Source organism: Lampetra planeri, chromosome 24 (assembly GCF_965212315.1).
Source record: "Lampetra planeri chromosome 24, kcLamPlan1.2.h2, whole genome shotgun sequence".
Taxonomy (NCBI): Eukaryota; Metazoa; Chordata; class Hyperoartia; order Petromyzontiformes; family Petromyzontidae; genus Lampetra; species Lampetra planeri.
Window position 1 is genome coordinate 9,836,147 of NC_136130.1, and position 24,604 is coordinate 9,860,750.

Here is a 24,604-nt window from a genome sequence, read left to right on the forward strand (position 1 = left end):
ATCGTACCGAAAACGTCGGTCGGTCGCTGTCGTGAAGCTGTCATCGTAGACGTCGTAAAGTGTGCCGTAAAGCAGTTGCTGTGTGTATGTGAGAGACACGTGGTTGTGAGTACACGTGCGCGCGTGTGTGTGTACTCGCTTGTGTGTGCGGGATCACCTGTTTGTGTGTGGGGGGCGCGCGTGCGTTCTTTGTACACGCGTGTCGCGCGTGCGTCTTCTCACGTGCTCAAGAACTCTGCTCAGTGGTGAGGAAAATCCGCTGAGACCCAGAGCCTAGACTGGGCCGCCTTGTTCAACCGGTATGGCCTGCAGTGTCATGCCACCATTAACACAAAACACTGTATCGCACACACACACACATTCTATGTCAATCCACTACTGGATGAAGGTCACCCGTCGCCGTGTGGGTCGTGCGGGTTTGTCACCACGCTGGCCTGTTGCTGGTTCGTGAAGTCGGAGGCCCTGTACCGGTTTAAATGTCACCCGCCGCTGATGTTTATAGCATTGGCCCGGAGTTGAACTTAGGTTGCTGGGTTCATCGCGCACAGCGCGTAAACCAACGCGCCACCACTGCACCCCAATCGGTGCCTCAATCCGGTCGTTATTCACTTGTGTTTATTAAGTAGAAGAACTGGATTGACACTTTGCATTCAAAAACATTGCCGGCCAATCACCATTGAGGTGACTGCTCAATCCAGTTCAAGGGAGGGTCACAAGGAATACAAATCATGTACACTCTTGGAATCAATTTTTCACAACATAATAAAAATGTATAATATGGCATTATATCCTAGGACCCCCATTGCGCACTGCATGGAACGCATTGAACAAAAACAGAATCGGGGGCAACCGACCAAACTAAAGGGGCAAGGCGACTTTAAAGAGATTGGGTTTCTAAGCAGACTTAAACATATCTACCCACTCCGATTGCCTGATGTCAGGTGGCAAGGCGTTCCACAGCTTGGGAGCCACGCTAACATGCGTTCCAAAAGAGGAAGTAATTAAGTTTAATTCGATACGTTTTTACCGCCTATGACATACGGAGCAGGTATGTGGACACTCACGAAGACGATGGAATGAAACACTGAAAAATATCCACAGAAGCTCGGAGAGATGCGCGTCTGGAATGACATTAAGAGCCACTGGAGCTATGAAATTTTAAATCCAGATTGAAAATTAATTTCTTTAAAACTGCTTTTTGTGTTTAGTTTGTTGTCCTTCCCCCGCACCTGCGATCAGCACGGTTGGCTACGTACGGTGCGAAAGAAGCTCAACATACAGGACATACATACGAACAAAAATTATAGAAAATACGCAGTTTAATCATACCATATTTACTGTTCACAAAAGGAAGTGGGCTTGGGCAGGATACGTTCCTAGAAGGGATGAGGATGAGCCGTGGCCAGGAACAACGACGAAGAGGCGTAAGGGATGGCAACGGCTTGGGAAGGCATTCATCCAGCAGTGGATCGACCATGGCTGATGTTTTTGTGATGGGTTCTCGTCAACTCTGGAGACGCTAGTGGCCTACATTGCAGACAGACAGATGGGCATAGCTAATGTATTTACAAACTCCCACCGAGACAAAACACAATCCACCACAATGTTGTGTGGCCACTTGAGTTTCATTCCCAACCCGGGCTAACGGTGGCGAATATCTGAACCAGTCCTGTGCCTTCCCTAGGTCGACTCAGCCTGAAATCATTACTGGACCTGATACAGTACGTTTTCAAAAAGTTAGCACTGGAGGGACAATGGTGGTGGCTATGCCGGATTGAGTAGATGTTCGCTTACACCACTTTTCACAACAGTGGTGCACGTGTGCGTGGCTTTGTAGGTGCACACACGGCCGCAGAATCTTCATCCATCCATCGCCCGTGGGCGCAGTGCGGCCCGTGCCAGTGAGTGGTGCGGCGGGGACGACCACGCATGCGTGTGGACGCGCCGTTGTCCGTCATGGAGTTCCAGGCGGTGGTGATGGCCGCGGGTCAAGGCTCACGCATGACGGACCTCACCACCAGCGTTCCCAAGCCGCTGCTGCCCATCGGCAACAAGCCGATGATCTGGTATCCACTCAACCTGCTTGAGAGGACTGGCTTCGAAGGTACTCTTCCCCTGGTTGTGTTGTTCACGTGCGTGGCTACTTGGGATCTGTGCACGAATATTCCTGCATTCGTATACACAGTGTCTGGGCTGTGTTTGTACTGTGCAGTATCAGTGTACGTAATGCAATGTACAGCCCTTAACAATTCATTGTTGGATGAATTGTTAAGGGCTGTACATTGCATATCAGTCATTGGGGCTGTTTGACCAAACTTCGCCACACTTGTCGGTGAGGGTTAATGAAGGGGCTGCCCAAGAGCAGTGCAGACATCAATCACTCAACAGTGATTTTAGCTGTGGACAGGAACCGAACTTGGGTTGCCGGACTTGAAGGGCAGTATACTAACACGGCACCACTGCTCCCCACACATGCACGGGCAGCACACACACTCACATGCGTACACACATGGGCATGCACACGCACACAGACGTGCACACACTTTTGCGTGCGCTCTCTGTTGCAGAGGTGATCGTGGTGACGACGAAGGACGTGAAAGCGCAGCTGCTGGGGCAGGCGTCGCTGAACACGCGCCTCCGCCTCGACATTGTGTGCATCCCTGAGGAGGCTGACATGGGCACAGCCGACTCCCTGCGTTTCATCCATAGCCGCATCAAGGTGCCTGCCACACTGGGGAGGTCACCACCGCTCGCCCGCCCGCCCGCTTGCATGCCCTGGCAGCTGGAGGTGGCGATCAGCGGTGGTGGGACATTTTTGTTAAATCACAGTGAGCCTGTTTATTTCATTGAGGTGCAGCGGTTGGCGAGTCTGCGTCTTCTCTGAGTCTTATGGGTCTAAAGATCCTGATGTGTGTCTGTGGGTCCTTATGTAAGTCTTTTATTTAAAATACCGAATGACACCATGCGAGGGAAGAAGCAGAAAGGGAGGTGTTGTGACCTGCAGTGATGTGAGTGGGTGAGTGTCTGAATGAATGAAGAAGTGGGTGGGTGAGTGAGTGAGTTGTTGTGACCTGCAGTGATGTGAGTGGGTGAGTGTCAGAATGAATGAAGAAGTGGGTGGGTGAGTGAGTGAGTTGTTGTGACCTGCAGTACGGCGGTTGAACACGACGGTGTGTGGATTAGACGATGAAACCGTGGGTCTCGTAGACATGGGTGGAGGTGGTGGCGCAGCGCGCACATTAGCCTCTGTATCCGAGCGTGGCCGGGAATGTAAATGGCGCTCCCGGTGGCCACGCCGTGTTTACACGCGGCACGACCGCCCGCCTGGCGTTGGCGTAAACTGTTTATTCGCAGCGAGTCGCACACATCGCGGTCCAGGCACGGTCCGCGGTGGGAACCCGGCGATGTTTGCTCCGGGACGAGGCCGAGCTTCGTGAGTTTGTACGCGTTCCCGGCCACCTGGTCGCAAAAGTCCGAGCTCGTTTGCTTTTGTGTCTGAAGCGATGAAATTCGTGGCCTCCCTCGTTCCATCTTTGCATTTAACTTTTTAGTATTTTTTAGAGATACATCCTTCCGCACATGGCGTATGTCATGGTAGGTTTGCAAGGGCCCTGGTGTATGGAAGTCAATTGGGCCCCCTGTCCAAATTCCCATCCCATTTAATAGCCCAGTACCTGGCCTCTGAAGTTGCACTTCCTGCTTATTCAATAGCTATACCACTGACTCTCACCTGAACTCTACTACAGGTTAAGAAATGTTATCCGGTAGTGCTGACACTCTGTGATGACCAGACATTTAAAAAAATCACTGCTGCTGCATCTTAAGCCTAAAATGGTTCCTGATACAGAGCGGTACGGTAGTGGTGAGCGCATCGCATTCTGAAACTGGCCACCAAAGTTCGATTTACAGCCACGGCTAACATCAGTTGGCAAGTGATATCTGAACCAGCTCTTGAGGCACCACCTTCACCAACTATCACAGACCAGCATAGTAAAGTATGGACGGACAACCCCTATGATTGAGATCAATCAGTGGATTGACAGAAGGACTGTTTATTTATTTCGATTATATAAAGAACTGACCTCACTGAGCAAAAAACGTTCAGAGGAGCCGCTAGTCCCTTTGATGCGTGTGCAGCATTGCAACACGTTCTCACTGTGGTGTGGACTACATGGGACTCGTGAATGAATTGCGCTGCCAAGTTAGACCTCTTGTTCTCGTGCTGCACACGTGTTTTTGTGTGCACACGTACGCACTGTGCGTGTGCTGTGACAGCGATACAGCGTGTCACTGTGGTGTGCCACCGCATTGTATGTAAGTGCGTTGAACTTCTTCCGCACCGTACGTAGCCAACTGTGATAATCGGAGTTGCGGTGGAAGGACAGCAAGTGTCAACGGTGTTGTTCGGCTTGACACCGATGGTGTCGCACGGCCCTGTGGAATTGCATGGCGCAGCGGATTGTGGTGAGACGCGGTACGACGAGACACGGCGTGCTCTGCGCTGCCTCTGCAGAGGGACGTCATCGTCTTGAGCTGCGACCTAATCACGGACGTCTCCCTGCACCAACTCTTCGATCTCTTCCGCCTGCGCGACGCCGCCGTGGTGATGATGGCGCGCCGCGCTCAAGACTCGGGCGAGCCCGTGCCGGGACAGAAGGGCAAACGCAAGCCCGGTGAGGGGGGGCGCGCGGGGGGGAGGTGGGGGGGAGACCGCATGGTGCACGCACGGCAGGAGGGTGGCTCTGTCCTGCCACGTGCGTTACAACCGTATGGTTTTAAACGGCACTGGCTGCAAGACCCATATTGCGCCAAACCATGCCGCGTCACGCCGTACATTACCACACTGCACTGCGGCACATCGCGCTGTGCTACACCCATCCCCGTATACCAGCGTCGGGACCCCGAGGCTGACGGATTCCTCTGGCCGTCTCTGTTTACCATGATTATGCCTGGTGTTTCTGTACGTACGTACGTACGTATCGCACCGTATGTAACCAACCGTGCTAATCAGAGTTGCGGGCAGCACCTCGGTGCTTGCAGTCACACTTGGGCTCCGAGTAAAACCGTGGTGCAGCGCGTGCGCGCACCCCGCGTTTGATAATGCGGCGGCGGTTCTCGTCTGCTGCCGCTCGAAACCCAGCGCCGCTCGTCCCTGTTTGTGGCGAAGCTTTGGTGGTGCCTCGGAGTGCCTGGCTGCAAGCCCCCGTGCTTACATTAGGGGGAAACATTGCCTTACATGGAACGGCATTAATTTATACGTCAATGTAAACAGGACACGGAAGCCTCGCGTATGGGGCATAGGCCATGGAACACAACTGCAGGCTCTGGGTTTATAGTAAATGTTTACTTTGGAGCAACACTACATTTGTGGCGACTTGGGAAAGTATGCTGCAGTCTATGTCAGGGTTTTTCTGCATTCTTCTTTTGCTGCCCTTTTATAACTACATGACAGCACGTGTGCTTGACATAATCCAAGATCCACCCTCTCTCCCCAATCAAGGCCAAGTCTGTATATGTCTGACTCCGGCCGTGTCTCCGTGCATCTCCCCGAGTCACGTGGTGTCGCCCTATGTCTCTCTGTGTCTCTGAGCCAGACCACGTCTACCTGCGTCTCCTTCACCTAGTTTACATCGTCTTGTTTTTCACTTTGTCTCTCTGACCGAGGGCCGAATCTCCCCTTTGTGTCTCGAACACAGAGCCATGGCACCCTGCGTCTCTAACCTAGACCATGGCTACCCATGTCTCCCTGTGTCTCTCTGACCCACGCGATCTCTCTCTGTGTGTGTCCCTCTGTTTCTGAGCTTGGCCACATTTACTTTGAGTCTCCCTTTGTCATCCCACATCACGCGGGCTCGTCAGACCCACGTCTACCCACGTCTCTCCTCATATCGCTCTGACCACGCCGTCTCTCACTGTGTCCACCACCCCCCCCCCCGCCCCGCCGGCCCCCCATGCCCCCGTGTGTCCACCCTCTCAGAGCAGCGGGACTTGATTGCCGTGGACGAGTCGGGCGAGCGGCTGTTGCTCGTCTCCCACGAGGCCGACCTGGAGGAGGAGCTGCTCATCCCCAGAGCGGTCGCGCGCCGGTTAGTCGCCCCTCTATGTACCCAACTCGCGATCATTCGCTCGTTTGTCCACCTTTACCACTCGCTCGCTGTCCATCGCTCCGTTACAGCTCTCGCCCAAATCACCTCTCTGTCCGTTTCTCCCTCGGATATCACTCGCTCGCACCCAGCGATCACTCGCCTACATCTCTGTTCCTGCTCTAAACTTCTCCCTTGTGTCGTGCACCTCTCCCATCATTATCAGAATCTTAATTTTCTGCAGGAGGAATCCGATGAGTTATAAAGCTCTTTTAAACAGATGTCCAGTAGGGGCGGGTCTGAAAGTTACAACAACTAACAATACTAAAGACAATAGGAGTCCAAAGTATAGGAAAGGTAGGATTTAAAAAAATATATATGTGTTTAGTTTACCAGGTAAAGCCCACTTAGATATTCGCTTCTTCTTCAGAAGCAACCTGGCCACAAATGATAACTTAACGAAGTGGCTTATCACGTGGACATTTCTAGCAGTCAAATAATTGATATGATCTCAACGCATGTTTCAAAATACCTACCCCCCCCCCCACATGCCTACCCCCCCCCCCCCCAGCTTTGCGCGAATCCACATCAAGTGGGAGCTGGAGGACGTCCACACGTACTGCTTGCGCAAGTGGGTGCTCGACTTCCTGGAGGACAACAAGCCAGTTCCCCCATCGACTCGCTCGTAAGCGCGCAAGTGAGATGGATGCTCGCAGCCCTGCTCCGCGAAGGATGATGATGATGATGATAATAATGATATTAATAATCGCCGATGCCTCTCGGAGCGCTTCGCACCTCCGATTGGCACGCTTGGTTACGTATGGCGCGAAAGAAGTTGAACGTACATACACGCGACGAGTCGCATCACACTTCAGTTACAGGTTTCCCTCGCTGTACGCAAGCGGTAGTCGTAGTCGTCGATGCCTTCCAAGAAAAGGGCGCAACAAAGTGACAATGCATAGGGAGACAGCTGCCTGCCGAGTAGCGCACACAGTAAACACACAGTACATACACAGTACACACAGTACACACACACAGTACACACACACAGTACACACACACAGTACACACACACAGTACACACACATTACACATACACAGTACACACACAGTACACACACACAGTACACACACACACGACACACACATTACACATACACAGTACACACACAGTACACACACACAGTACACACACACAGTACACACACACAGTACACACACACAGTACACACACATTACACACACACATTACACACACACAGTACACACACAGTACATATACACAGTACACACACAGTACACACACAGTACACACACACAGTACACACACACAGTACACACACACAGTACACACACAGTACACACACACAGTACACACACAGTACACACACACAGTACAAACACAGTACATACACAGTAAACACACAGTATACACACACAATGTTGTCCCACATCTGACTGAATTCAAACCGCGTCTAGCAAACTTTGGGTAGAAAGTTGCCCGTGCCGCACGGCGACTCAATACCTGGCCCACAAACAAATGTGCCTTAGTCTGCCAGTACCTCCGATCATCACAGGTTGGCTACGTATGGTGCGAAAGAAGTTAAATGTACAACATTAGAGTAGCGGATGATGATTGAGAAAACATTTTTAGCGGTTTATTTTATTTGATCGGCGATGGTGTGGGGAAGCCTTCACCCAGCAGTAGGTACACCGTTTTCAATTTACAGTTTCTGAGCACCAGCCAGAAAAACGCCAAGCGTCCAGCGACAAACGGGCACTTGCGAAGTTGTAACAGATACGGAGTTAACGCGTTTCTTGACTTGAGCAGGGTTATTTTCTGTGACGACGGGGAAAAAGAGATGATGGAAGGGAATTTTCAAGCCCGTGCAAGGCAAGAAGCGAGAAGAAAACTGTTGTGACCGGTAGTGTGGTGGTTGAGCCTTCACTCAAGACGCTTGGCAAAGTAAAAAATAAACGGTGAGCGAATAGAATGATTTGGATGACAGGGGCTACCAAGGATTGAGGAATGAGTGACCGCGATTGATGGCCACCGAGGGGATCACGACTCGGTAGGAAGGTGACGGGAAGGAGTGGAGGGCCGAGGGGAGGAGAGAGGAAAGAGAATGTGCAAGAGAGAAGAGGTGAGGATTTGGAGTGGTCAAGTCGTCAACATGGGTGGCCCGGGAATGTAAATGGAGATGTTGATGAACAATGGAGGACCTAATTCTAGATTTGAAGCTTTCGTGACTGCAAGGTTTCATACTCTTAGGTTTTTTTGGTAAAGTCACGTAGGTAAAAAAATCAAATTAAAAATAATAAAAGTAATAATAGAAAAAAATATATATAAAAAAGTATAATAATATAATTATTTTATTTCTATTATTACTTTTATTAATTTTTATTGTATTTTTTACCTACGTGACTTTACTGAAAAAACCTAAGAGAACGGAGGACCTCCCCAGCAACCTCCATGCTGCTGTATCTATGGGACATCTTTGCCAGTATCAAAATAATGAAAAAAGAAGACTTGGCTTTGACCTTTCTGGCACACTGCTTATACCGTGGATTTGGGTTATGGGTGGAGGGGTGTCTCAACTCCTGCGACTTGCGTAGGATTTGAATTTGAATCAATTTTTTTGTATCATGCACAATGCACGAGTTGACGGAGTGAATCAGAGGCCAAAGGGGCACCTGAGATTTCTCTCCTAGAGTGGCTCACACACGGGGCTGTGCGTGGGCTCCTCCGCACCCTGCGTGAGTGACGGTTGAACTGTTGAGGGGACCTGACAAGGGAGAGAGAAAGATTCGGGTACATGAGCGAGCACCCCCCTAGAGATGAGTGTACAGATCATCGCACAAACACACCACCACACACAAACAAACACATTTGGATGGGTCGATTGCAAATCAGAGAGTTAAATTGGCACCGCTGAGATCCCGAGTTCGAATCCAGATATAAACCGCCCGTGATTAACGTAGGTTCTCGAGTGAAGCGAGTTGGCAGTAACTTTCTGACCTGCCCCTCCTGGGCATCTGTGAAAAATTCGCTTTATAACTCATCGGATTCCTCCACTATAAACAGAGATTCTGATTCTGCCGGTCACAGTCAGGTGACAAATCGCTTCACAACGACAGCCATCGCCATTAATTTTGTCTTCTACTTGATTTGTATTCATCTCAGCTCGGAGAATCAAATATATCGGTTTTGACAGTAGTGCAAGAAACATTTCCCTTTAGCTGGACATCCGTGAAAAATGTCCCGCCGTCCCCCCCCCCTCCCCCCCCCGGCGTGAATAAGATGAGAACGGGACGTCATGAGTCCAGTAGTTGTCTTTAAAGGATATTAAAAGTAAGTTTGATGTCTTCTTCCGCGGGCAGCTCTCGGACACACGGGGTCATGCACCGCTCTGCGAGACTTGCGAGTCGACACTTTGTCCCGTGACACAATCGGAATACAATTCCAACACTTAGACCTTCCTGTTTTTTCCACGTGTATTTTTCTGTTGCGCTCGCGAGCCACGATGCCTGGCGATGCATGGCGATGCACGGTGATGCAGGGCCGCGTTGGGCATTTGCAATATTTGCGCTGATCGCGTGACTTGCGTCTGACCTGGCGTTGAGGGAGGCTTGGGGCCTGCTGAGGTCACCCTTCCGTTTGGCTGAGAGATTAACTAAACGCCAAGCGTAACGGTAAAGAGAGAGTATTAATCGGGCCCCAGTGGCTCAGAGACGGGGGCCGGTGGGGGGGCAGTTGGGGGTGGGTGAAGAGATCCTGCATGGCTCTCACTCCGTACTGTTACCGGTAGTTCCTTCCGGCTGCAGGCACCACAGGGCCGCATAAAGCGAGGGGTGGACCCGGACTTGGGAGGAAAAAAAACAGGGATCGGTCGGTCGTGCGAGGAGACAGCAGTACTAGCCACAGCGGTAAAAGCCACAGTGGGAGCAGCCCCAACGGTACAGAGCAGATGTGGGTTCGCAGAGCCCTGCTCGCTCTCAGGGCGGGTTTGGGCGCAGTGTGGTGATGAATTTATTGTTGCTGCGTTGCCTGCGAGCTGATGGACAACCCCGCGAGGGGGCCCCGTCGTGTCTGTAGCTGCCAGGAGTCGGGGATGTGATTTCACCTGCGTCAACGGAGTTGTCTCCGCGGCCGCGTGAGTGACGAAGAAATAACGGCACTCGCTCGCCCACGCCCCCCCCCCAAATCCTGCGGCGAAGCCTGCAGTGTGCGGTGTCGCTCTCGCGCGTCACGCTTCTCTTAAAATTTTAACAAATCGGCCTCTTTTCATTCGCAGCTGGTCACTTGGTATTGAAGGGATGTGTGGCTGCTCCCTCTGCAGCCCTCCCTTTGGCCTAGCACTCGCCGTCCTCAAACCGAGGGTTTAGCCCAGGGGCTTGCAGCTCCGTTTGTTGCAGACTTATTTCTAACCCGGCCAAGCTTCCGGCACAACTTACAGGTTCAGTTTTTTTGTTGTTGGGGAAACGAAGAGGCCGACATGTGTTCCACTCCCCAAAAGCATAACAGAACCAAAAACGTAACATAACCCAAAACGTAACAAAACAAGCACTAAATTAAAACCCGAGGCGCCGCATCGGCGGTCGTGATTTTTGCGCTGGTGGTTGCTCGCGGTGCCTTTTCGAGTGAGGGATGCGGCCTCTGGTGCAGAGGCCGTGCCACTTTCCCGTGACTGCCGAGGAGTGAGTTTTACGAGGCTTGGGAATTTAGAGAGGCTGGCTGAGAGGAGGACAGGCCCTGGCGGCGGGAGCATGGGGGGAGAGGGGGGGCAGGGGGGGGCGGAGAGTGCGCGAAAGAGCAAGAGAGAGCAGGAGAGAGGGAGGGAGGGCGAGCGTAGGGAGGGGTGCAGGGATCGAGGTGGCTTGGGTTAGTGTAGTGTTTGGAGCGGCTGTGGGTGGGCTGCTGCTTTCTGAACTAACCCCAACTACGCGGACAGCCAGACCGCCAGCAGCGATCCACGCACGCACGGACACACGCACACCCGCGCGTGCGCGCGCACGTTGGATCACACGCGCGCACATACACGCGAACGCTTGGGCCAGGTTGGCTCGCGACGCCGCCAGATGTGCTGGCGCGGCGGGGGCCTCCGTGCCGACGCGCGCTAGCGAGCCTGCACGCACGCACGCACGCGTTAGCGAGCCTGTCCCTTTAAAAGTTTTTACGCGCTCGTAAGCGTGAACAGACGTGCGCATTTCGGCTCGCGTGCGCGCGCATGCTTGTCAGCTCGCGCCCGATTTCACGTGTGTACGCGCGTGCTCGTGTGCGAGTGGGCACACGTGAAATTGAACTATGCGCACGTTCGTTTCTCCATTTCCTTCTGCGCTCGCGTGAGACGCGGCGCTGCCAACGAAAATACGGAGCGAGACCATGCGTCGCGCATGCCGTTTTCATAACGAGAAACCCGTGGGGTAGCGACGCGAAAGCCGCCCCCCCCCCCCCCCTGGTCTTAGGCCCATAACCGCGGCACTCGGGAAAAGTTACGCCCGGAGGTAAACGGGCTGCGTGTCGCGCAGTGAGCGCCACGTCCGTATTCCGTGAGCGTTTGCCACTGTGGTTTTGTAGCCAGCCGTCGGGCCAGGGTTTTCGACGTCCGACTTGCACTTCGAGTAGTAAAACCAAAAGAAGCGGAATGAGAATTACGCGGCACGACCAGCGGTGTGTCTCAGCGGCGAGCCGGAGCTCCCGTGGCGACGCTGAGGCCAAACCGCACGTCCGTGCTCGCGTCGCGCGACACGGTTGTAAAACGAGCCGGCTAGTAAAGTTTCACCTCCAAACGTAACCGCAAATAAGAAGGCTTTTCCGTTGCTGGCAGAAGCCTCAACATACTTCACGCACGCCGCATTCGAGCCGAGTTTGGGCTGTGGAAGACGATTTCAATCATCGTTTCATCGATCGGGTGTAGCATCTCGAGCTTGCGACGCACACGTTATCGCGCACGCGTAAGAGTCTGTATTTCGATTCGCACGCAGCGGGTTCACGTGACTTACTCCAGCCACTAGAGGCCGCTACATTCACCGGAGTGTTGGAAAAAAAGGAATGGATTCTTGAATTTCAAAAGGACCCTGGATTGTGATTCTGAACAGGATTGGCTGTGAGGAGCTGGGTGAATCATTGCACCTGCCCTTCCTGTGCAGGTTTTACTTAGCGGCGCTTCGAGACGCTTGCTTACGCCACTCAGCGCCTTGCAAATGGAAGTCGTTGTTTGCGTTTTATCGTGCGGTGCTTTTCGCGAGGGTATTTGTGGTGCGAGCGCATGAGCGCGTCCTGGCTCCTGAGAGAGCCGATGAATATCCCATTTCCTCTTCTCTCCTGCTCGACACTGAGGGAGATCTCCCGCAAAGAGGTCAGGGCTGCGCTGACCTGCGTTCAGTTTTGCTTAGTTTGACGCTCCACCGATGTTCACGCCACCTGCTAAAGAACGTTTTTCATATCCGGCCATGGGGGCGCATGCACGCTGTTGCGCTCTATGGACGCAAGGTCGGTCAATCGTGCAGAGGCGAAACAAATAAATTAATCGTAGAAACCCAACCACGCTGGGCTGTGAAGTAGCTACAAGCTAATGATGATGATTTTGTGTGGCCAATGAAGAGCAAGAATTCCACTTTTAGTGATTTGGCCATTCAGTTGCTTTGTCTGAGGGCCGGTGAATTGCAGATATACCCACCCACCGACCCACCCAACCAATCAACCACCCACCAACCCCACTGCACGAGGTTGTTGTGTGGTCGATGGCATGGTGCCCACGGCCGCTACCGCTGTTCAGGAAGCGACTTTGTGAACCTGTCCTTGCGCACTTTTCAGTGTCATGCCCTCACGCAACGTGGCTTTTCTCCTGGTGCTCTTTGTGCCAGCACAGGTGATTTAGCGGGTTACCAAATCACCCTGATGGTGCCTGATTCCACCAGCTCTCGGGTGCTAAGCAGGGAGGAGCCTGGTTAGTACCTTGATGGGAAGTGTGGTGAACTTCGCCTGCGAGGCGGCCAGCAGGTGCAAGTACAGAAAATGAATTCTTGAATCCGTCTGTGCTGAGTTGTAAATGTTATCTCATCATGTGCATCATAGGTTTTCTCAGGTTTTCTTCCACGTAAAGCCCAACACTCATGAATGGATGTCATCAAACATCCACATGTAGCCGGAACCACTTTAAAGTAGAGTCTTGAGGCTCGGTGAGGAATTTCTCGATAAATATTCAGTCGAGCTTGTGGGCGGTAGGTGCATCGCGGTTTCAGACGCCGTAGTCCCTTCACACGAGGACACCGCTCGACCCGCCGCTTCCATTACTACCACCGCCACCGCCACCTGCTCCTTGGCAGCATGCCTCGGCCGCCCGGGGCCACGGTGCAGCCCGGGCCACAGCACGCAGCAGGTGCTGGGCAGTGGTCACCATGCCGCAGATTCTCGTGCCTCTCAGAGGGGGTCAAAGTTGACACCGCCAACAATGCACAGATGCGCCAGCGCGTACGTGCGGGCGGCGGGGGGACGAGCATCAGAGGTCGCAAACGGGTTTTGATTTCTTACCCGTACCCGGCCGCACCAGGGTCGCAAACGGGTACCCGTACCCGGCCGTACCCGTACCATACCCATACCCGGCCGGTACGGGTAGGGTACGGGTATCGGGTACCTGATTGCTACCTCTGGGATGAAGCCATGTTGCAGGCGCGAGTGGGTTGATTCTAGGAACTTGAATTGTGAGAAGAGACAAGACGTTGGGAAATGAGTGACAAACAGTTACTCACCAGTGACTCACGGTCTACCCGTACCCGTACCCGGCCGTACCAGGGTCGCAAACGGGTACCCGTGCCCGGCCGGGTACGGGTAGCCGGCTATCGGGTAGGGTATGGGTATCGGGTACCCGGTTGCGACCTCTGACGAGCATCCATGCCACACGCACGGCCATATCGTAGTCACCACCGTGGGGGCATCGCCGTTACCGCACGCGCGACCGTGACGATCGGCGACGTGTCGGAGCCTCCTCGTCGTGACGAGGAGAGCAGGAGGGCAGCAGCAGTCAGGGTTGTCTGCCGTAGCGCACTCGCCAGCGCTTGCGAACGCTTATTATTCTTTTTTTTTATATACGTATATGTTATCCTTTGAAATGAATTGGTTTCTTCCGCGGTGCTGGCAAACGTGATCCGCAAGCGTCATTTATGGATGGGAATTGGAGGCCGCTGTGTAAGAATTGTAGAGAAAATTCCGCGGTGGGTGGCGGCCACCCACCCGAGGGAGGAGCGAGTGGGGAGATTGGAAAAATATGGAGCGAGCGGCGAGCTGGTGTGTGTCACACTTAAACTCTCGCGCTCACAACTCCATTACTGGATAAAAAAAAACAACTCGGTTCCCCCCCCCCCCACCCTTTCAAGTTTGTTTATCTGTGAAATATTTGTATGTGCAAATGCAGAAAAATGCACTGATATTATAAGTAAATAACTTGTACGCCGCGTGTGTTTGTGTGTGCAGTAATTCCAGCCTTTGGGCTTTCTTGCGGTCTTAAGACGGCAATTGTCTGTGTTGCAGTCAGAAGTCGTCTCGCCGCTCAATGAGAAATCTGGGTTTATTTCCTGGTGCTTTGAATGAAAACGCACTTTCGTGACTAGCAATATCGCCGCCGTTCCCCTCCAAGAATAATGCGCAATAACGACTGCGTGCTGGAAAACATTTTCATGTTTATGGCCTCCCCAAGCCACCACCACCACCATCATCATCATCTCAAAAAACGTTTCTGTGACGATGTAACAACCCCACCCAGGAGCCCGCACACAACAATGATCTGATTTCGGCACAACCGTCTCCTCGGCGGACGCATGGACGCTGGGATTACGACGTTGGTGACGCGCGTGCCGTGCTGTGCGCCAGCGAGCGGTGTGTTCTTTGGCGGTGGCGGCTGACACGCCGTGTTTCCGGAGAAGCTCGTCAAACCTTTGCTCTTCCTTCACTTTCTGCTCTTTTTATCTCGGCCAAATTGGAGCCCTTTCTGTTCTGTTTCTCTCTCTGTCTGTCTCTCTCTCTCAGGCCCTGCCAGCTCCTCCCATCTTCATCTTCTGTAAATCACCCCCCCCCCCCCCCCCAATATTACAGCAGAGACAATCAGCACAAAATTGAAATAATAATAATAACAGTGAGACTCCTCTTACATTGCCCCGAACAGCCGTTGTTCCTGTTGTCCAATATCTGCACCCCCATAACGATTCTCAGAAGTGCTGTTATCAGTACATCGATGATTATTTGTCGGTGGCGACAAATTCCTCCTATTATCTGTACTTAATCTCGCAGAAAAGACGTGTGACTGGAACTGGCCTCTCTGAAAAATGCCAACTTCATTGCATTACCCATACCTTTACGCAGGTTAGATGAGTGAGCTTGACGTGGCAGCAAAATTCATCCGGTTATCTGTGTGTATCTGCGAATCATCCTACGGGTAACAGGAGCAGATTCCCCGAATGAACGTGGATATTTGGATCCGCCAATAACGCCCGCCTCCCCTACTAATAACGCCTGCCTCCCCTACTAATAACGCCTGCCTCCCCTACTAATAACGCCTGCCTCCCCTACTAATAACGCCTGCCTCCCCTACTAATAACGCCCGCCTCCCCTACTAATAACGCCCGCCTCCCCTACTAATAACGCCTGCCTCCCCTACTAATAACGCCTGCCTCCCCTACTAATAACGCCTGCCTCCCCTACTAATAACGCCTGCCTCCCCTACTAATAACGCCAGCCTCCCCTACTACCCACCGCCACGTGGGCACGGACGAACGCAGTCGCAAACGTATCCCGTGATCGCAGACCGTCAGTCCCGTTCCCGCGTTCGGCTCGTGTTCTCGACCCCCCCCCCCGCACTAAATGGGGCGCGCGTGCGCGCGCGTGAGTGATGGCTTCATTCTCGCCTGGCGACAGCCTCGCTGAGCACTGCACATGCCTGGCATAGTTTCCCCCGCCAAGGGCGCGCGGCGCGCGGGGCGTGCGAACAGCGAGCGTTGACGGCATCGCCAGCTGTCCCCCGACGTGTCCGTTCGCTCCCTCGCTCATCTCCCCCCACCAACCCCACCCAACCCGCCCCCCTCGACCACCGACCCCGATATAGGTGCCCTCGAGCTGCCCCCCCCCCCCCCCAGCGGCCGTGGGGGGTGGGCATCGGCACACGGGAAACACTGGACACGAACCTCCGACCGGCGCCGTCAAAAATACGCTGCCCGCAGCTGCCGACCCCGCGGCTCGTTAGGGAAAGATCCACGGCGCGGGGTCATCCAGGCGGCCGCCCCCCCGCAAACACGTTATTTTGATTCTACGTTGACCCCCGGGGGCCAAATGTCAGGCTCCCGACGTGGCCCGTACAGCTGCCGCGCGCTGCGTGCGTTCCCCTTGGCGGACGTGTTTGTATACGTATGTATGTTGAACTTCTGTCTCACCGTACGTAGCCAGCAGTGCTAATCGGAGGTGTAAGGAGCCCTGGCGTCACGCGAGCGTGTCTCGCTGTCCGGGGCGGTCCTCGCGTGGATGCCGCCGTTCCAAATGATCGAATCTCGAAAAATGTCCATGGATAAAGTTTTTTGTTCCTGATGAATCCTGACAGGAAAGACCTCCTCGGGTTCATTAGTTTGGTTGTGAAATCAGCTCACCGATTCGCATTTGCCATGGTTGGGCCCTAAGTCTTTTTTAACACGATGCCTCCTGCATATGAAACGATGTTGCATCTGCGCTTCATGTGACAACCCAACCATCTCTATCGAGTTTCCCTTACATTTCGCATCTGTCGGATTGCTGATCTCAGAACTCAACAAATGTCGGGTGTTTTGTTCATTTAGACCACAGCCAACGATGGCCACCACTACCACACACGTATTGCTCGTGGCCGTGTCCTTGTGGTGACCGTCCGGCCTGGATGAGAGGAGTTGGTGAAGGGCAGTGCAGAGATTACAGCGCCCACTTTTTTGCAGTTTCCACGAAACATGTCGCTGTAAGATTTATCCGTTTGGCGTGTGTTTGTTTTCAGACATATTATCTATCTTGCGAGCTGCACGAACCCACGCTCGCCAGCTCAGTGAAGTACGAACAAACAGACCTCCTCCGCCAACTCGGTGTGTGAAGCGGCCTTCATCCAGCAGTGGATAACGCATGGCTAACGATGGCGATGATGACGGTGGTGATGATGGCGATGCACCGGCACGAGCTGTGCGGCGCTTGGCGACGCCGGACGACCGTCGTCACGCTCGCTCACGTGTGTCCCCCCCTCTCTCGCCCCCCGCGGCTCCGTCCACGCAGCTCGATATCGACAATCAAGGAAGAGCTGGTGCCGTACCTGGTGCGCAAGCAGTTCTCCCGCGCGCCGCGGCGCTCCGCCGGCCTGGAGGACGACGACGGCGCCGACCGGCCCGTGTGCGGCCAGAAAGGTGCGACCCCCCCCCGCCGCCTAGACGGGCTCGCTGCTGATTCTGCTGTTACCTGCGCTGCTGATTCTGCTGTTAATTGTGCTGCTGCTGCCCTTGCTACTGTTACTGCGTTTGCTTCTGTTGTTGCCGTTGGTGTTCCTGTCACTACTTTTCTGCCGCTGTTACCGCTGTGGCCTCCCTGGCACCACCGCCACCACGTCATTGACGGTGCCGCCACCCCCGCGCCGCAGACGTGCATGACTACATGGGTGAGGACCCGATGCAGGCGCTGGCGCGGGACAAGTCGTCGTTCCGCGGCACCAGCGACCGCCTGCGCTGCTACCTGCTGGAGGCGCCGGCCGGCTCCCTGTGCATGCGCGCCAACTCCCTCGCCTCCTACATTGAGGCCAACAAGCAGGTCGGGAGGTCGGGGTTCACGGGGTCACACGGGGTGGGGTCACGGAAGCCGGGTTCGTGGGCAGCAGTGGTGACGGCTGCTTTTCAGATAGCTCTTCTTAACCACGATCAAAGTGGTTAATCGAGGAAGAGTTCTTCATTTTGCTCAACGTTATCATCATCAGCCATGGTCTATGTACTGCTAGATGAAAGTCGTCACCTTGCGAAGTAACGGTTGAGGAGGAGACGGGGTGGGGGGGGGAATGGGAGCCCCGTGTGTTAAATAATTACGTGCATAAGTAGATATCGCAGAACTACTTATGAGATTCCTTTAAAGTGACCTTTTTTTATCCAAACACACACGAGAGAACCTGCCTTTTAACGCACACTGCTGCGCAGAGAAATTATCCTTGCGTAGCGGTCAAACTGATATAATTTTTTAAAATGCTCAGCGCTGGAATTTAGCCAAATTTGAGTGAAAATCCAAATGTAATGTGATGGGTTTGTTTTTTTGTTGTTGTTGTGTACAGTCATTGGTGTGCTGGCTGAAACCAACAACTCGCTACGGCTTGAGAACCCAGTTGTAATCATGAGTGGCTGAGATCCAGATTCCAACCCAGGATATTAGCACTGCTGGGTCAGTGCTCCGTGTCCCCAGCGCCACACGGTCACCTGTGTGTGACCCATTTAAACGTTTACGCAGAGTCACTTTCTATATATATATAAACATATACATACACACGGCCATCCCCCAGAGCATTTTTGGTGGTGATGGTGGTTGGCGGTGGGTGTTGGTAAAAAGTGATGTATCAACTGCTGTCGGGTCATGAAAAAAAAAAGGAATTAAAGTAATAATAACAACGTCAAAAATGCGGTTTAAGATTACACGACCCTCAAACTGATGGCGGCGAGGACTTTTCAAACAGCGCGGTGGTGGTGGCGGCGATCCACGCCAGGGCCCCGAGACCGCCGCTGTTGACGTTGGCGTTGGGATGTGGGACTCGGCAGACCCTGTGCTTCTCTCCGCCGCGATGTTTATCGTCCGGCGCCACAAACCTGGATCCTTCTCAACTCCTGGAGATGAAGCAGCGAAACTCCTCCTGGCTGCCACCCCATTAACGGGGGGGGAGGGGGGGGGCGGGGGGAGAGACTCTTCATTGCAGCGCCGGGCGATACGTGTAAAACCTTTTCATTTTCGCGAAAACATTGCGACGTCCCGATGTACCGGAAGAAGAAAGTTTGCAACCGGTGCAGTATCTCATGGGTCGCAAAACAAGGCGATTGACGAAGAAATTTGGAACCGGCGGCTCAAAAATGTGCAAAAGAAATGCGGCGAGGGGGCATGCTTGGGAGACGGCAAAAGGAGCCGATGATTGGAGAAGGCGCACGAGTTGCAGGCGTCGTTGCTGGTCTGGGCCGGGCTGCGTCTTCTTGTCTCTCTGAAATCAAGAAGTGCCATTGTGGGTGTACGGTGGTGTGGTCATGTATTGAATTCTACGGTTGTGTGTTTGTGTAGTATTTTTTTGTGTTTTCCCAACTTTATTTCTGGTGCACACTCTGCGTCATGTCATGGGACAATGAACCCGACAGCAGCTGCGCAAAAGATTTTCACAGAACTTCTGAAACACCTTTCTCACGGTCTCTTTTGTCACCCTTCGACAATGGGGGGGCTGGGGGGGGCACTTTCCTGCTCAGGCTACGGTGACATTGGTGCTGCGTGCTAAGAGCTCGAATTTTTTGCACAAATTAAATTTAAAAACCTAAATTCATTTGATGGTATTTTTTGCGCACTCCTTGGGTACAGTCGGTCAGCTCACAAACGCTTAAGGACTCTGTTGAATCACGAGTGGCTGGGGTCCAGGTTCGAACCCAATCTGAACGTCCCGGACACCCCCTGTGTAGTGGTGTGTTTGTGTGGTTCATAGGTGCTCGCTAACAGCACTTGCCCCAACGGTCTGTTAAGGCTATATGGGGGATCTTTGTATTTGGTGTGTGTGGTGGTATTGGTGTTTGTGTGTTCGTGTATTTGTGTGGTGGTATCGTGGTGTGTTTGTGTGGTGGTCTGTTCACCTATCTCTTGGCATGTTCTTTCATGTGCCTGGATATCTGCCAGGTCCCCAAAGTTCTACCATCACTCATCCTGGGCGCAGACGAGCCCATGATCAGTCCATGTGCCACTCTCGGAGATAAATCTCAGGTACCCATCTCTGCGTGCGTGCGTGTGCGTGCGTGTGTGTGCGGTGGTGGCGCACGCCTGTAATCCAGCACTGTGGAAGCAGCGAGGGTTTGTGGATCCCGTGGGCGTCAAGGTGTCACGTAACCCTGGCTCTCCAGGAGATGGAAGTACACCAAGTGGACCACTCGCCATCTGTTTCCATCTGCACGGGGATAGAGTGTCGCCCCCTCGCGCGCGTCTGTTTTCGCTGGGTGCTCCGATTTCCACCCATTTGTATAAGAACTCTCTCGAATTGTTTGAAAACAAAATGGAACACCCAATGCAGGACCCTCCTGAAAAGAGTCCCACGACTCGGTGTGGCTATCCTGCTTAAATAAGTGAACTATTCTATTTTGATTGTTTAAAAAAAAAAACAAGTGTGCAAGCCCTGCCTCTGTCGCTGCTGCGTGCCACTCTTCCCCCGCATGCCACCACCGCCGTTCGCGGCAGTGCCGCCCTTCACCCTGGGGCCATTGTCTCCCTCCCTCGTACCCGTCCGCCCCTCCCCGAGCGTTCGCCTCCAGTGTCTTAAGCCGTACCAGATGTTCCTCGAGCGAGTACGAGGCGGGCGGGCGGGCGGGCGCGGCGGGCGCGGCGGGGTGGGGTGCATCTTCAATTTGTTCACAGCTGCGCCGATTGCCCCGTGTTTTTAACCTCTCGGAGGGCGGCGCTCGCCTCGCCGGGCCGGGCCGCGCCACCCGACGGAGCGGCTTGCGCGCCCTCCCGCCGACGCACGCGCGAGCCGCTTCCGCGAGGTCGTGAGCCTGACCGCCTTGCCGCGCGGTGGCCCCCCTCCGCCTTTAATCACGGGGCACCCGTCGGATGGTGAACAAGACTCGAACCTCTCGACGGCGGCGGGCGAGTTACGTGGCCTGCCGACGGTCCGTTAAGGCTACACGGAGAATCTTTGTCTTTGGCGGCGTGACGCCGTGCGGTGGCTGCGTGTCCAGGTCGGCTCCGAGAGTATGATCGGGCATGAGACGACGCTGGCCGAGCGGACGTCGGTGAAGCGCAGCGTGGTGGGCGAGGTGTGCACCATCGGCGAGCGCTGCAAGATCGCCAACTCCATCCTGATGCACCGCGTCACCGTCCAGGAGGGGTGAGGCGGCGCTCGCAGGCAGGGCGGCACCCCCGAGGGGGGGGTGAGGGGGGGGTGGGGGGGGCGGCAACGGTGCTCCGGAGCTGGGTGGCGACCCTGGACTACGACGATTGATCGTATCACAGGGAGGGTGGATTCGTGGATCCTCATCTCGTGTCGCTGAGCAGACTCGCGCTGGGACGAGCGGACCGATCGGTCGAGTTTAAATCGTAATCGGCGACCTTTCCCCAAAGGCGGGAAACCGCTTCGAGCCACGGTGCAGCTAATGACGGCGATTCCATCGCCCAGGCCTACGCCCGGCACCTCCCGTCCAGTGGCACGTGCGTTACCATCTTAGTCGAGTAATCGAACAGGTGATCGGGAGAGCAATCGATTGCTGAGCTATTTGGATATCCCAGATGTCCCTGCCTCATCCTCACTTGATTTGTGACCCCCTCCCCCCCCGCCCCCTCCCCCCACGCAGGTGCACCCTGACGGGCTGCGTGGTGTGCGAGGGCGCCGTCATCGAGAAGGGGGCCGAGCTCAAAGACTGCCTCGTGGGAAGCCAGGTCCTGGTGGAAGCGCGTGGTCAGTGCCGTCATGTGCGCGCGTGTTTTGTTTGCGACCGCGTCTCGAGGCGTTTCGCACGTTGTCGTGGGCGCCTGGCATGTTGTAAGCGTGCGACCGTACAAAGGAATGCGTCCTGTGAGCTGTAATCTTTCACGCCACGTGCTTGCACCGGTTTTGTCGGACAGCCAATAATACGCGCCGGGTTCTTCCACCAGCTGTCGGTGGCTCGTTAACTTTGCTCGCCTTGCCTCTTCCGCCCCCCCATCCCATCCCTCTCTCACTGCCTCACCAACCCCCCCCCCCACTACCGCAGCCAAGCGGACGAACGAGGTGATCGTGAACAGCGAGCAGATGATGGAGATCTGAGGGAGGTCGTGTCGCCGGGTCGCTCTCCCGCGTGGGGCCATCCCTCTGGCGGTTAACATCGGCCACCGTTCCGCTCTCATTATCGCATGCGCCGACCGCACCGTTGCCTGGATCCATGATGCACCTCAACAGCTGCTGCTCGTGTGAATCCACCGCTGGATGGAGGCCCCCACGGCGTGCGGTTCATGGAGGTTGTTATTTTTTTTTAACCGTATTTCGCCACGCTGGTCAGTGCGGGTTGGTGAAGACGGGGGAGCGTAGAGCTACAATACAGCGATGAATTTTTCTCCACATCCATCTGCTGCCCACAACCCTCACGTCCTTTATCGCCCGTTTTATGACCGGCCATTGCTCATCCAAGTGCCGTCCGGGTCCAATGCGGCCTGGCAACCGAGATCGGACGACATCGGGCGCTGTCCGAGCGATTCGGACACGGGTGGTTTCACGTGCGTGTATAAAATAAGATATTAAAGCTCCTTTCGATTTTCCCTGAGGCTACTTTTTATTTTCAAAGGACGAGATGCCACTCAAAATACATAAATCTCGTTGTCTTGTTGACACGTCCTTTGAAGGTGTGCGGCGATGCACTGGATCCGTCGATTAAGATCGAACCCTGCACTCGCCGTACTATGCAGTCGCGCTGTGAGAATCGCATTTCATTCGCGTGTATTGTAAATTGGTTCACGTGATTCCCACAAGTCACTGGAGGCCACTGTGTTCGCCACGCTGGCCAAACAATAATGATCAATGTGGGAATCTTGTGACCGCGAATCGTAACGGATGGTTCACGGAATTGCGAGAGGTGCTGAATCGTCACGTGCGCGATTCCTACGCTGTTGTGTCCCTGAGCCGTCCGGCATGGCATCTTCATGAATCGTACAAAGAGACCTCGCAGCCCGGAGCGCTCTGCTGGCATGACCATCACTCCCACGGCCGACGCGATAACTTCGCTGTGGTGACGTTAACCCGAGTGCCGTCAGCGGTGGTATTAAAGTCTTTCTTTCTCATTAGCGAAGCTTCTGACCCTCATCGTACAGCCACTGACACGCAGCCCTCGTGCGTAGGAGCTACGAGATAGCCTTTTGGGTGTTTTTTTTTGGTTGCATGAAGTCAAAAGTCACGTGGTGAACGGGTGGCTCGGAGGTCAGAGCGCTGAGCCGACACTGCTGAGATCCGAGTTTCAATCTCGATTTCAACTGCCCAATGTGATTAAACCGCTCATCAAGTGTAGCGGGTTGATGGCCTCGCGGCTCGTTAACCAATGACTGCATAAAAAACATTAAATCGCATTAAATTTGGTTCTGAACTACATTTCCCCACGTTCCAGCTCTGGGAATGAATACACCGGTGTCACGAAGAACGTTCCCGAATGCAGAGCGGGTGAGGTAGTGCTGCCCTCTACTGTGCAGACCAGAGTTCACTCGGCGGTAGCTTTATGAAGTCCGCTTCCGCGGGCCGTTCCATAACCTCGGGTCGCACTGCTGTGCGAGAGTCTCGAATATATTCTTCTCGGTGCATGACAATGACAGCAGAATTGGGATCACATTGGAGGACAATTTTTCACTACATTACAAAAAGCTTTGCTGGCTGACTGGACATGACGAAGGTAGCGAGTAAGAGACGGACGGCCGCGACCAAAAGAACGCGTGCGTTGCTAGTTAATTTAAAACAAAAATAAAGTCGAACGTCGGACTGAAGTTATGGCCGCTTGGCCGTCGAGTTTGGACAACCGGCCGGTGGCCTGGGCTCTCGGCCTGGGCTCTCGGCCTGGGCTCTCGGCCTGGGCTCTCGGCCACCGCTCTGTGTGCTGCACGGGAGCGCCATCACAGGCATTGCCCGTTAATAATAAAGTCCCGGCTGTAAAAGTCGACGTGTGCGAGCCAGTGAGAGTGCGTGGGAGCGGGCGGGTGTGCGTGCGTGCGTGCGTTTGTCAGTGTCCGTGGGTGGGTGGGTGGGCAGCTGGGAGTCTTCCTGCCAGCGAGACCCCCACGACACTTGGCATGGGCCTCAAAGTGCACCTAGTCTGGTACAAGCAGCATGCCGACGTCTATGCCACGTCGTGCCGGGTGGTCGTGGTGGTTGTATTTGTGGCTGCGTGTCTGTGTGTATGTCTGTGAGAGTGTTTATTGATGGGTATGTGAAGGTGTATAGGTAAGAGCGCTGCGCGAGTTTGATCCCCATTCAATATTTGAACCGGGCCCTCACCCGTCTGTGGAGCGGTAATTTAAAGTCGGCGCGGTGCGCTACCAACCCGTCCACCTGGGTTCAATTCCTGGTTGCGGCCAATATCGGTGACATATTTGGACGGCTCCTTGACATCTCCTGGTTCGACTTGACCTCAAACGAGAACCTTGTGTGATGTGTCAACATCACTTGGGAGACGGAGGTGGCCGGGCGTTGTGCCAGCCACACCACCCCCACGTGTGCCGTGTTGCCTATTGTCGGTCCTCGCCGACAGTCCGGGGAGAGCTGGAGATATGGTGGTGGGTGGGTGGGGGGGAGCCGTGTCTTTGT

At 54.2% G+C, this 24,604-nt stretch overlaps 1 protein-coding gene across 2 annotated transcripts; it reads left to right on the forward strand.

Moving 5' to 3' along the window:
• The first annotated feature begins 24 nt into the window (after positions 1 to 24).
• LOC144726748 (translation initiation factor eIF2B subunit gamma-like) lies at positions 25 to 23,955 on the forward strand. Of its 2 annotated transcripts, none has more exons than XM_078605615.1 (12): positions 25 to 299; positions 1,812 to 2,104; positions 2,568 to 2,719; positions 4,514 to 4,673; positions 5,978 to 6,086; positions 6,655 to 6,768; positions 17,359 to 17,486; positions 17,717 to 17,883; positions 19,975 to 20,058; positions 21,027 to 21,175; positions 21,639 to 21,742; positions 22,038 to 23,955. In XM_078605615.1, exons 2-12 carry the CDS (start codon positions 1,930 to 1,932, stop codon positions 22,088 to 22,090), a joined length of 1,395 nt encoding a protein of 464 aa, XP_078461741.1. In that variant the 5' UTR covers positions 25 to 299; positions 1,812 to 1,929; the 3' UTR covers positions 22,091 to 23,955. The 2 variants fall into 2 exon arrangements, with proteins under 2 accessions (XP_078461741.1, XP_078461740.1); XM_078605614.1 differs by having other exon boundaries at positions 26 to 299; positions 1,838 to 2,104.
• The last annotated feature ends 649 nt before the right edge of the window (positions 23,956 to 24,604 follow it).